The 13,058-nt window shown below is 38.0% G+C and overlaps 1 protein-coding gene across 1 annotated transcript in view; it reads right to left on the bottom strand.

Annotated features, from left to right (window-relative positions):
• The window catches only part of LOC148416233 (lissencephaly-1 homolog A-like), a 42,011-nt gene extending 30,720 nt beyond the window's left edge, over positions 1 to 11,291 (bottom strand). The window contains exons 1-2 of the mRNA XM_088427413.1: positions 11,119 to 11,291; positions 2,278 to 2,566 (exon numbers count right to left, since the gene is read on the bottom strand). Coding sequence (XP_088283539.1) covers positions 2,278 to 2,309 — 32 coding nt within the window. The 5' untranslated portion in view covers positions 2,310 to 2,566; positions 11,119 to 11,291. The remainder of the gene's footprint in view (positions 1 to 2,277; positions 2,567 to 11,118) is intronic.
• Positions 11,292 to 13,058: the final 1,767 nt, after the last annotated feature.

Here is a 13,058-nt window from a genome sequence, read left to right as displayed (position 1 = left end):
CAACTCCATTTCAACCTGGTAAATAATATATTAGGGTGAGAAAGACGCTTTCATCGTGATAACATGCGGGAAACATTATCCCCTGGTGGCAGGATGACAAAGTGCTTGTTTTGACATGTAGGATTAGGGTTAAATCAGGGTTTTTAAATGATAATATCGCAGGGGATCAGCTTAATTAATTGTGGCAGCCAATATCGTGATTGCGATTAAGGTTCATCCTGCGGTGTGAGCTATTTGATCAGTAATTCAACTCTCCCCATCTGCTTGGAAAACAGTCATGGCAAACAATCGTAAATGTCAGACGGTCAATATTTACGACCTTAAAAGTTCAAGCCTCAGAATGTGCGTGGGTCAAGTGACATTATTCGAAGTTTTTTCTATACAAGTGGCACTGTTCGGCTATACAACACAACAGTGTAAGTAATAATTAATTAATAATCAGTAATTAACAATAATCTAAAGATATATATTTTTTTTTTAAACCTTGGAATTGGCTGATCCAAGATCGGAATCAACCCTTTATAGTGAATATGGAATATGACAATCTGATATGCATCAGATACGTGCCAAAGTGTACGGAGTGTAAATTCACTGTGCTCTTGATGTGATTGAAGGGCGGATATAATGGAAATTCAAATATGTTAGAATGTTAATTTCTAACCGTAAACAAAGTGTTATTTTCCTTAATTGAAGCATTTTATTCAACGTAACTCACATGAGGAATTCTGACAAGAAGGCACTCGTACTGCCTCTACACCACCTCCGTAGCGCCTGTGTAAGAAAATACACCTTATCCAAGGAGACGTCCATGTTTTTACTTTTGTTTTCACTCCAAGGTAGGAGAGGTGATATTTTTCCACCAAGTTGGTCGAGTAAACAGCAACATTTCATTTATTAGTTACAAAGCCTTAGTGTAGAAAAAGTGGCGAAGAAGTGTGTTTGGGAGCACACGGCCTGACAACCGACATCTTTGGTAAATAATTCTACCATGGGTGGAACTGTTGTTATGAATACTGGTTTGCCACGGGGATTTGATGGGTGGAACGGTTGTTGGTTGGGTGCTCTCGACTCATCTTTTGCATTCTTGGCAACTCCAGTTCATTTCAAATCACTTCATTCATTCACTGCGACTTTGACTCCCATTATTGAAAGCTACAACGCTAGCTTTTTTGTTGTTGTTTTGTCATTGCGGTCAGCTTAACAATGACGTCATGAAGAGGGCACGGCAATCACACGCTGAAAGGCAGGGTTTCAGTGAACTAGTCAATTCAATTCCTGGTTAGAATTCCAGGCGCCAAAAAATGAATAATATGAAAAAAAAAAAAAATCCTATTTCATAAGAAGGTGAATTTTCAATGCGCCAAAGGTAGACTGCATCAAAGACTGCATCATTTTTATGAATATATTACCAGGGAAAATCTTAAAAAAACCATGATAAAAGCTTTTTAACGACAAAACCTTTGGTGCCAATCTAAATTGCAGTCAAAGCATAGACAATCAAACTATGGTCTAAAATAGGTGTATCGATCATGAAATAAGCTTGGGCTGGACTAAGGTCTATTACGATAGAAGCATTTCATTTAAGACCATAGATAAGTGGAATCTTTTTTGGGGGTTCCATTTTTTAACGATTCAAAGTAAATACGGGTAAATTTAGCAAATTTTATTTAAACAGCTAATTAACCTTTAAAACAAGATCAACACAACTAAGGAAAAGCCCAGCAAACCCGGTCAATTTAAAGATTAAATAAAGGTTTTTCTTTAAACACAATTATTACTAATTGAATACAATAAAACCACAGGTCACTGTTAATCAGTATCTATCCTCCTCCTCCTGATAGTTTAGTCATGCCTGTGTAGCGATGTTATAGGAGTTAGAGTAAAATAGAAGATATTCATATTGCCACAGCTTTTCAGCATAACCAGTATTTTATAACACTAATTTATAATAACATTAACTGAGTCGTACTGTCAAAAGTATAGATCATTAAACCTAAATTTACCACCCAGACCTGGAAGCAGCCATGCAGTAAACTGTGCCAAATCTGCTTGAATCAAGAACAAGCATGCTGCTACTAAACAGCAGAACTAAAAGCACTGCGAGATTTATGCAGCATACAAAGTGAAATTTGAGTTGGTTCGGGGAAAAAAACAAAAACAAACAAACACAAAACCAGCAACCAGCGAGGTTAAATCAAAATATAACAAAACTATTTGACAGAATGTCAAGTCTCTGCATTATTTGAGCCATGACTCAAAGGTGTTTTGGCCACTTACAGTTCATCTCGTTGCCGTTGTGAAAGCACCATGGTGACAGGGTGATGTGGGCGGGGCAAGGAGGAGCCACTTGGTACTAGATGGTGCAGCTGCCGCGCTCTCCTCAGTCGGGAGATGAGCTATGCGGATCCGAGCAACGCGAGCAAGGATGAGCGTGTACTCCTATAGCGTCAGTTTGTGTAGTCCCAGCACAGCCTCGGATAGAGAGGGGACCACAGGAATCGGGCCCCCTGGGGACGAGAGTACTGGAGAGCCTGCAGACCAGTCAAAAGCCGTGTCTACACTGCATCTGAAAGAAAGAAATGGAGGCCTGCGTTAGTTATGCATGAAAGATAACAGGGAGAGTGGGTGGAGCTGGAAATATTTATAGGTCAAAGAAGTGCTGCATCAATGAAACTGCTTAATTGACCAGAAGGTCAATGTGGCACTCAGAAAGAATTAGTAGGTAAGGAATCCATCTGATTGAATTAACTCACAAACTCAGTCCGTGGTTTTTGACTACTATACCAATACATTTTAAGTTGCTCCTGCTCGAAATTCCTGTGCAAGAGTTGACCCAGATTTGTAGAGCGACAAACTTCCCTTCACAGGTTGCCAACAGAGGAGGAAACAAAAAAGGTCACTGCTGAGGAGGCCTGAATAACGGCTGTGCACTCGTCAAATTCCCCAAACGTCATTGTGTCAGTCTCGTCATTGTGTCAGTCTCCCACCTCCTGAAGAACTAGCTAACAGAGTGATGAATGGGGAAATGTCAATGAGCTGATGACTCAGTGTTGACTGCAAGGGTCAATATATTGTCAGTTGAGAGATATTTATGCGGGGTACATAATATACAGTGGTGTTAAAAACTAAATGAACATTTACACACGGCCTTGTTAAAAGACCAAACTAAACAGTCAACGGCAGGGCAACTCTGAGCAATGATAAGCTTCTTAAAACTAGAGGGACCACGACGGCTAAATCTTCAACTGCCCAGTAAACAATAGTATAAACGGGCTAATTTACATGATTTAGAGATCCTTAAAAAGCTCCCTGAAAGATCCCTCATTTAGGTACAGATTATGGTACGTACAGTGGTACCTCGGTACTCGACCGCCTCTATACTCGACCAAATCAGTGCTCGACCAAAAAATTCAAGTAGATAATGCATCGGACCTCGAACAGATTTTCGGTTCTCGACTAGCCGAGCCGAGCCGACCCGAACGCGCTCCTCGGCCCTTCTCGGCCAGCGGGTAAGCGCCAGTTCAACTCAGACCGCCAGCGGAGTAAGACGTTTGTTCGAGTATTTCTTCCCGGATTTAAACTTTTTCGTGTTGCTCTAGCCCTTAATAATGGGTCCAAAGAAAGACAGTGATAAGGGGAAGGCAAAGAGGAAAACAATGAGGACCACTATTGAACCGAAGAAGGAAATTATAGCAAAATATGAACGTGGTGTACGAGTGTCCGACCTCGCGTCGCAGTTAGCTAGGGTCATCATGGAAGGAGTGACCCTCCCTCCCGTCCTCTCCACATCCATTCCTGTATGCCATCAACCACTTTCCAAAACGTAAGTAAATTATACAAAATGGTTTATAATGCTTTATTTATCTTTATCTTTATCTTTATCATGTACTGCTTGTGCACATTTACTTGTGCACACATACTTTCCATTATTTCTTATGGGAAAATTGGTTTCGTGTTCGAACAAATCGGTGCTCGACCACCACCTCAGAACGGATTATGGTCGAGTACCGAGGTACCACTGTATATTTTTCAGTGATGCATCCAGTGTTGCATTACAGAAATAACATGTTAAATGTCGTGGTTTTTTACATTTCAGCTTACTACATAGTTTGGACTGCGCAATTAATCGAATTTTAATCGCAATCACGATATTGACTGTGAGGATTAATTTAGATGAAAATTGGCGATATTAACATTTAAAAAGGCGCTTACCAGCACATGCCAAAAATCAAGCACTTTGTCATTCTACCAGCAGGGGGCAAACGTCCGCAACTCGGTTTATGCTTGACTCGCCCCGCGAGGTCGACACGGTTCTATGCGTCAAAATGACGTCTTTTCGGCAACCACGCCACTTCGCGCAGTGTCCACGCTGGCCGGATTTTCCGCAACGCATACCTTCTGGAATTTCTTTACCACGTGGAAGCGCCGGGCAGAAAACATGCCGGACAAACTATTGCTTATTGGTGTCCCGTGGTGAATACCGGCGAGCAAGTACACAGAGGCAAGGAGTACTATTTAAAAAAAATAAAAAAAATGACAAGGTCGGAAGAACTTTTGATCGTTTGAAACTACTAGCCGGAGAGATTACACACACATTCTTTCATGCGTCAAGAGTGGGATGCGATGTCAATGGAGACCCATTTTGTAAAACCCGATTGGCAAAACTTCAAATCAATTGGGTTTGAAATGACCAAATATGTCATTTTGACTGCTAAGTCCATACTCACTTTGAGTGATTTTGGTACTTTTGTACAGTTTTTTTTTTCTTGCAAAAAAAAAAAAACTTTAAGGCTGTTGTAGGCGTTCTTACAGGTCTGTTGTAGTATGTGCTTGGTTTTAAGTACATTTTTTTCAATGGTTTGCACTCCGCAAGCTTTTGTCATAATTATTTACTTTATTTACATTATTTTATTATTATATTAAAGTATCAAGCCCTGTACATGTTTGCAAGACAAAAGCATCTACTTTGCTCACCCTAATATATTATTTACCAGAGTGAAATGGCATTAAGTTTCTCCCCTGATTCCTAATATACACTGTGTTAGGTGTCATTTGAGACCCATTTTGAAAAATCAGGTGTGAGGGGACGGAAGATGACATTTTGACTGATAATTAATTAAAATGTGCTTAAAGGTAAATAATGTGCTTGGTTCTAAGTAGTGAATGTTTTAATTATTTACTTTATTTATTTTAGTTTATTATTATTTGTAAGTATCAAGCCTTGAAGCTTTGTTTATATATTGCTATATAAAGGGCCATAAACAGATGTTTGACCAAACATGAGGAATAATCGTGATTAATAATCGTGATTTGAATATTGACCAAAATAATTGTGATTATTATTTTGGCCATCATAGTGTAGCCCTCAAATATAGTTAGGAAAAAAAAATCAATTTGGGGTGTTGGATATGGGATCTGCATAAAGGAGCAGTGAAGGAGTGTCCGCGCATTTGAGGCAAATTTGAATCACAAGGAACCGAAAAGACAGACTGTTTGGCAGTTTCCCTCCATTGAAGTGATGAAGCTACAAATATAGTTTGTATTTGCTTATCTACTTGCATAACTGACACTTGACACTGCAGTGGGCCTGCTCCAAAACAGAGCGACTGACGTAGCTGACCGGTAACTATCGAGCTGTGATGTCAGCACCTTACACTGGTCCAAATGACAGTTTACCGCTCATGCAGTTTTGATTAAAGTGTGCCCAGGGTTTCCGGATGTTTCCCAACAAATCCGCTCTGTTTCAGTCACAAAGATACCACACTAGCACTGATTGATTTTAGCAAGTGTTCTAATTAAGCTTCAGTGCAATATTCTCAGTGATGATGGTCCTTTGTTGACAGTAAAAGTAGCTCCATTTTTTTTTTTTTTTTTTAACAAAAAAGGCTTTAGTTTTACAATGTCTTTTCTAATCATATATTCTAATACCTATTTTTTTTTTAATGGCTTGATCGCTCCTAAATATCGTCACTCATGATATTTACTATTGATGACACGTCACAAACACTAATGCGAACAATTAAGTCTGCGACATGATAGAGCTACCACCACAAATTCCCATTTCTATGGTCATTTATTTGGGAAGAAATGCAAATCAAACATGAGGTATGAGAAACCGTCAAATGAAAAGAAAGAAAAAAAGAAACCTTCAAATGAAAAGATTATCACTGGTCTCATAGGAAAGTCTACATCAATTATACAAACACATATTTTTGCAAACCTCCCATTGTTACTGTGTTAATAAAGGTGATGAGGAAAAAAAAAAATCAAAACAAAAATGTGTTGAACCATCAAAATATCACCAACGTGTATTTTCTTCAGGTAGCCAAATGCATTTTAGACACCATATCCTTGATAAAACTTGTGGTCAGCCCTAGGCCACACCAAATGGCAAACCGTGTTTTAATTGACACAGAAATTGTTAATTAACTTTCCCATTGTGATAATTTAACGTTGAAAACCACACACACACACACACACACACACACACACACACACACATAAACATTAAAGGAAGCAAACTTTGTCAGATGATGCCACAGGATTTAATTGTAAACTGAATGCAATAGCTGTTCAGGAGTTGAGGCCTAAGAGACATTTTTGCCCAAGTTTATTTGTTGAAGAGTTAAACTTCTGCAAATTTTAAAAGGTATTAGAATCTCAGATTACCTACTTTTGGAATTTACTCTCCAGTTTCTATTTAATAGTAAATGAAAGTTTCAGGTCAATATCTTTTTCATTGGGTACTGGTTACTATGGACATTTGAAAGACGAATATGCCAGAACTTGAAATGAGTTTTTCTCAAAACAAGGGATTTCAACTTGTCAACGTTCAAATTGCAGTAACTGTCAATTTTTGAACTACCACCAACTATTGTAAATAATTTTCAACCATTTTTTTTGTAAAATTGGAATACATCAGTCAATTGTCATTTTCACCAACGTAAGCCTGGTTTTGTGAAAATGCATTACACGTATCCTTTGTATAAAAGTATTAGAAAATACAGTATATTAGAGACTTAACCTTTATCACATGGTTTTGGACAGTTCAAGAGTCATTTTAATGACATGGTTATATCAACCAAACGGAAGCACATAAACTAAGAATAACTGGTCACTTGTCATATGATTATTTTGACAAAGTGAAAATTAAGTCAAGCAACAACATGCAACAGTTTACCTTTCAAACCTATTTGCATGACCTAGCAGAGAACTACAGAAAAGCCTTTGTCACTTTTCCATACCAAGTATTCATAACATCTGGAATCTGGACTGCCTTCATTTCCTAGCAGAGACAATAAGTCAAAACAAACCCTAACAAAGTAACAGTGGCATCAACTGGGGCTTAAACACACACTGACATTATAGTACAAGATGTCTTAACACCTCAAGCGTTCCCTTTAATATGTAACAGCTATGTTGTATGGTCGCGGTATTTAGCTCGCTGTGCATTGATAAAAACAAATAAAACATGTTAAATTATGTGAAAGTATATATTCACAGCATTATTATTGTTATGAATAATGACATAGTGTTATTTATAGCAACAGGATAAGCCATGGTTAAGTCAAGGAAAAATACATGGATACAAGCCTACAAAGTACATTTTATGACTAAATTGAGATAAGATCATTATTTCAGCATGCATTGTTTTTGTATTTTTTGTTTGTTGGTTTACCATGAGGTTGAGTGAATGAGCTCAGCTCAGGCACGAAGAAAAGAGGGTCTTTATCTCTTCATTCATGGAGCATGAACACATATAGTTGTTGTCTTTTTGACATCGTTGGTACTTCCAAATCAGGTGACCACTGTTGGAATTGTAACTGTCTATATGCCTCCAACTTTCTTAGCGAGTGAGACGGCCAGGTGCAATCTAGCATCAAATATACTCGGGTTTAGCCAGGTTTTGGTGAGAAATGTGATAAACCGCAATGTTATAAAGTCAAAGGTTCAATAACCCCTAATCCTGCCTAATGTGTGCTTTTCTTTTTTGCTTTATCAAACAAAAGGGGTGTCTAAACAGTAGAATATTACTGGCTGCTTGCAGAGTTGTATAGAGACCAATGAATACGGTAACTTTTGATGTTGCCCACTTCTGCAAAATGAATGGATGAGGCTTAACCTATTGAAATCAAGTATGATGCTTAGCACGCCTTCCTTGTCCCTTTTTGGATCATACAAGATGGGTCTCAAAACAAGACTTCAAAAAGGAAACGCAAGTGCTTTTTTTTTTTTTTTTTTTAAATCACAAATCCAAATGTACGCTTAAGCTAATTAAATGAACTTGCTCTCTGTATAATTTTAAGGGTTACAGGTGATTATGTTTGAAGTTATTTTGAAAATATTATTTTAGAGGATTTCTTTTTTTTTTTTAAGTCTATATGCCTCCCAGACAACCGTGGAATCCCAGTGCAGTGTCTTAAAAATAGCTTACCAGTGATGGGACACTAAGAAAAAAACAAAACAAAACAATGTTAATGTATTTATTTATATTTTTATTTATACTGAAAATTAGGGGTGGGAATCTTTGTCTCACGATTCTATTTGGATTGCTATTTTTGGGGTCTCCGATTCAATTCTGAATCGACTTTTGTTCAAAATGTTCATCGATCAATTAAAAATTACTTCTACGCCAATCCGTAGATGCACAAAGAATCATCATACAATTTCATTCTGAGAATAACAAAGGGAGACTGTCATTCTTCTACAATTACTCAGTGTTGATTTCTAAGGAACGTGCCTTTTTCCAGAAAAAAAAACATGTGGAGATTAAACAATAATGAAAACAGTGGAACAAGATACATTGTCGTTTCACAAGAAAGTGCTGTCCCAAAATACTATGTGAAAAGCTGTTGCCGAAATGAAAAATATTAATATTTCTCAGTACATTAATGACAAACAGGATGAGGAAAAACTTTGTCAAGGGAGCTGCTAAATTGAGAGTCTAGGCAAAACATGAAACGTGTGCCAGGAACATGTCAGTCACAATTGATAATATATTATTTAGAACAGTATAGACAGTATTTTCATTCGTTTACATGTTTGTGAGTAATGTGTGTGTGTGAATTAATTTGGGGCTTGCATATATTGTTTTGTATTTTGCCTTTTATTATTTTGTTGTTTGTTGATACATGCTGAAGTTTTATGTTGTGTTCATTATGGACCTTTTCTTTTTTTTAATGTTCTTGATTAATATTTGTTCCTGGTTAGCTCATTTAATTTACGTGTGCGTGCAAGTGCACCAAAAAAATAAAATAAAATAAATCACGACATACCACCATAACCATGAATCATGCTTGCCCTTATCTTGGATTAGTGCTTGTAAAGAGAGAGGGGAAAAAAATAGAGCTGAAAGAAAAAACAGGATGGAATCACTTAGCACCAAAGCAAAATGGTTAATCCAATTGGTTTTCATAAATCGTTCCACCCCTAATGATTTACATGTATAGATGTGTTAAAGCTATAGAACCTGAACTGAGTGAATGATTAGGTTGCAACCAGCAGAAGTATTGTTGATTCGACTAATGTGCAATGGTACCTCGATTTATGACTGCTAGAGCTATTAGATTTGTTAAAAGACTTAGTCTAGTTACAAGAAAGCTTCAGATACACCGCAAGCAGACTCAAGTAACACAAAGGAATTAACAGTTGGTGATGAACTTTTATGTTTATGAATGTGAGGAACAGTCAAACATACAGATCCCAAAATGAAAACACTGATAGGAGAATAAAGCAGAAGCTGAGATTGAACTCATGTAGCGGATGCCAAATAGACCGGCTCCAGTTCCTGACATCACTCACTAGACCATGCCACTTTAAGGCAACCACCAACAAATAAATAATCGAATGAATGAAACAATTTTTTTTCTTTTTTTTTTTTTTACCTCCTCCTTGAGGAATGGCTCAAGCCATGTATTTTAATAGAAACCCTTGAATGGATAAACATGCAAAATTGAGTAAAACTTTTCATAGAAACAAAAAACGTCAGACACATTCTTAAGAGATTACCACCAAAACATCACTAAAAGATCATGAGAAAATTCCGCGTGCAATCATTTTGCAACGGAATCCCTGCTCTGTTTTACATATAAAACCCACAACTGAATGAAAATCGTAGTATACTTTGGTTTTGTATAAATAAATAAAAAGTCCAACTCAATCTTGGAATCATGACTAGACAAACATGAAAAGGTAAAATGAGTTGAGTACTGCGAAGACGCAATTCCAAGAAGTCCATCATCATCATCATCATCTTTCATGTGCTCCACCCTGATTTCCTCCCACACATGACGAGGGAGCTCCAGCTGAGCCCAACGCCCGCCGGCCAGACAGCAAACAAAACCTGTCGTGAATCAACACCCAAATACCGAATGTATAGAGACTGTTCAAAATCTACATCTCTTTCAAAGTTATTTGCACAACCAGAAGCAACCTTAAGGACACGCATTGCCGGACGGACGCCCTTCCTCTATGCTAACATCCGACTTAGCAGTGAAGCTAATCAGCAGGGTGAAGACCTACAAATTAGATTCATCTCCAATGGTGGCCATTGTGTCAATTTTATATTTAGCGGCAATGACGTAGCTGCCACTAAGCACCGAATCGATCGCTTTCAAACCATTCTGGTCATGACAACGCCAAATGCAACAGTCACCTTCCAGCCCAACCCAGTGACATCTTGCCATGTCGTTGGCACACAACACGTTTATTAAACCACACATCACGAAAACGATATCCTAGATGTCAACTATACCGGTTAATTAGCTTCAAACGATCCTTACAGTCATTAGCTTCCTGAAGATGCAGTCAGAAAGTTAGCTACAACGTTAAGTCGTTGTATTAACGCAGACGCGAGTGCCGTTGTGCACTCAAGTTTAACTAGCTAAATATAACTTTTGATTACTGAGACCAAATACCTAAAAAAATCCAATGTTGCATACGTGTAGGAGGCAATAAAGTGCGGTGCTGACATGCTACCTGCTGCTTCAGACCAAGCGGCCTAGCCGCCATTTTGAGGCATAAAAGGAGGTGCAAAAATTACAGCCACATCGTCATTTTCCCCACCTAACGCCAGATTCGTTCGACCATCCGCCAGCCTCGCAAACGAGCACAACTTACCGTATTATCTCTGTCCGCGAATATCCAAAGCACTCTCCGGCAGGAACACAACCGCGCAGGGCGTGAAATGTGCGCTCCAAATTGAGATCTTGTTAGCTGGAGGTAAACTGCGCCCCTCTCTACTCTTCGGCGCCGCTCACTTGTTTTTTCGTAGGCTACCGCATTCGCCTTGTCTCGGGGGCGCGCACGGAGCTCGCGTTCACGTCGAGGCGGGTGCGCGCACGCCCTTGACAGGAAGAAATAGAAAACGCCAACCTTTTGCGCCGTTTTATACGTTTGTAATCTATATTTGCACTTTTTTTTGAATGTTTAAAAAAATTGATTCACCATTTCAAGGTTCGTTTCTCATGTTTACCTTTTCAGGCATATACTGTACGTCAGGCCTGCCTTAACTTTATGGCAGTCATATTTCTACGATTTAAGATGCAGGACATCCCACATTTCAGGTTATTTCATTTGTTTCATCAAATAACTCATCCTCAGTGAGAGACACTTTGCTCAATCACACGGAACTCTGCTTGTTTATCAGTTATGTTTCCAATGTTTCAACTAAATATATGGTAGGTATACTTTTTGACTCATGATGAAATATTTATAAAAGCAGATTGGTCATTATGATGATTAGGGCTATATATCGTAAGGACCAATTTCACAAGTTATTACATTCGGCCTACAACGTATTGCAGGACTAATGTCATTGAATAGAAAACAAACTATTACGTTAAAGCTCCTTGTTATGAAAAGTACTAGCGTGCCCCCTTGCGGAGATTCATTGGTAGTGATCAAAAGGCATTGTGCAAAGCGAAAACAGGCCAAAGGAGACACAGAATACAGCGAATCAGACAAAACAGTTAAGATGCATAAATCACCTTTATAATGAAAATATTCAACTGCCCCCCGCCCCCACCCCCTCATGATTGCGATGACTTTCTTTGACAGTAAGCAGCTCAGTGTACCCCAAAAGTTATTAGTCACTATCACCATTTTTCACTAAATATTTATGTAGTATATTTCCGGCACCATCTCTACATCGCCTTTACCAGAAACATTTAGACGCGACAGGAAAGTAACATTTCACGTGTACAACAAAAACTGTCAGTCTTATTTGTTCAATTTAGTACATGTCAATCAAGACTGTCGTTTGTCAATTTTTGTAGTAAAAAGAAAAGGAAAAAAAAGCCATATTCCTGCATACTGTTCTCTGGACTTCAAACAAGACAATCAAATATTGGGAGGAAAAAGTAGTCACGAAAAAACAGGGCCATTCACAACCAATGCCGCATACCTGTCCAATGAGAAAAGGCTATAACTTCATCTCAACTATGCATGTAGAAAAATAATTGGAAAGCCAATGTTCATGTCACACCTTTTGTCAGCGATCCTGTTGGGAGTACACAAAGAATCACAAAGACACACATACATATATGCATAGCCTTCTCAATGTGTAAAAATAGAATGAACACAATTGTTAGACCAAGAAAAAAAATATTTTCAAGAAGGACGATTTATGATATAAGCAAGAATTATATTGAATTTGATATTAAATTTGATATTGAATTGCACTTTTTTCACTCTACATTTTCTATAAAACAGTCATGCCTTATTAATTTAAGCCAAGTCTAAAGCAGTGTCGAAAATAAAATCGTATCTTCTCTGTGTATGTTGATCTGACAGGAAAAAAAATAGCCATGCGGTCTCATTTTAAATGCTTGTGACAGAACAGACAGCCCAAATAAGGTTCAATTAATGACCATTGAATGAAGAATGGCTAGGGACAATTTTCACTCCCAATATAACTGTAAAGGTAGGGGAGTAGATATATTTTTTCATTCAACAATTCCAATTGTTGTATCACAAAGTGTCTTGAATACAAATAGCCGATATGGTCGATGATTGTAGCTGAGCCATTTCGACTTCACCGTCTTGAAAAATATTTACGC

Source organism: Hippichthys cyanospilos, chromosome 11 (genome assembly GCF_059441005.1).
Source record: "Hippichthys cyanospilos isolate Australia breed blue-spotted pipefish chromosome 11, RoL_Hcya_1.0, whole genome shotgun sequence".
NCBI lineage: Eukaryota > Metazoa > Chordata > Actinopteri > Syngnathiformes > Syngnathidae > Hippichthys > Hippichthys cyanospilos.
Note: the sequence above shows the minus strand (reverse complement) of the source record. Positions and strands in the feature narration are given on the sequence as shown.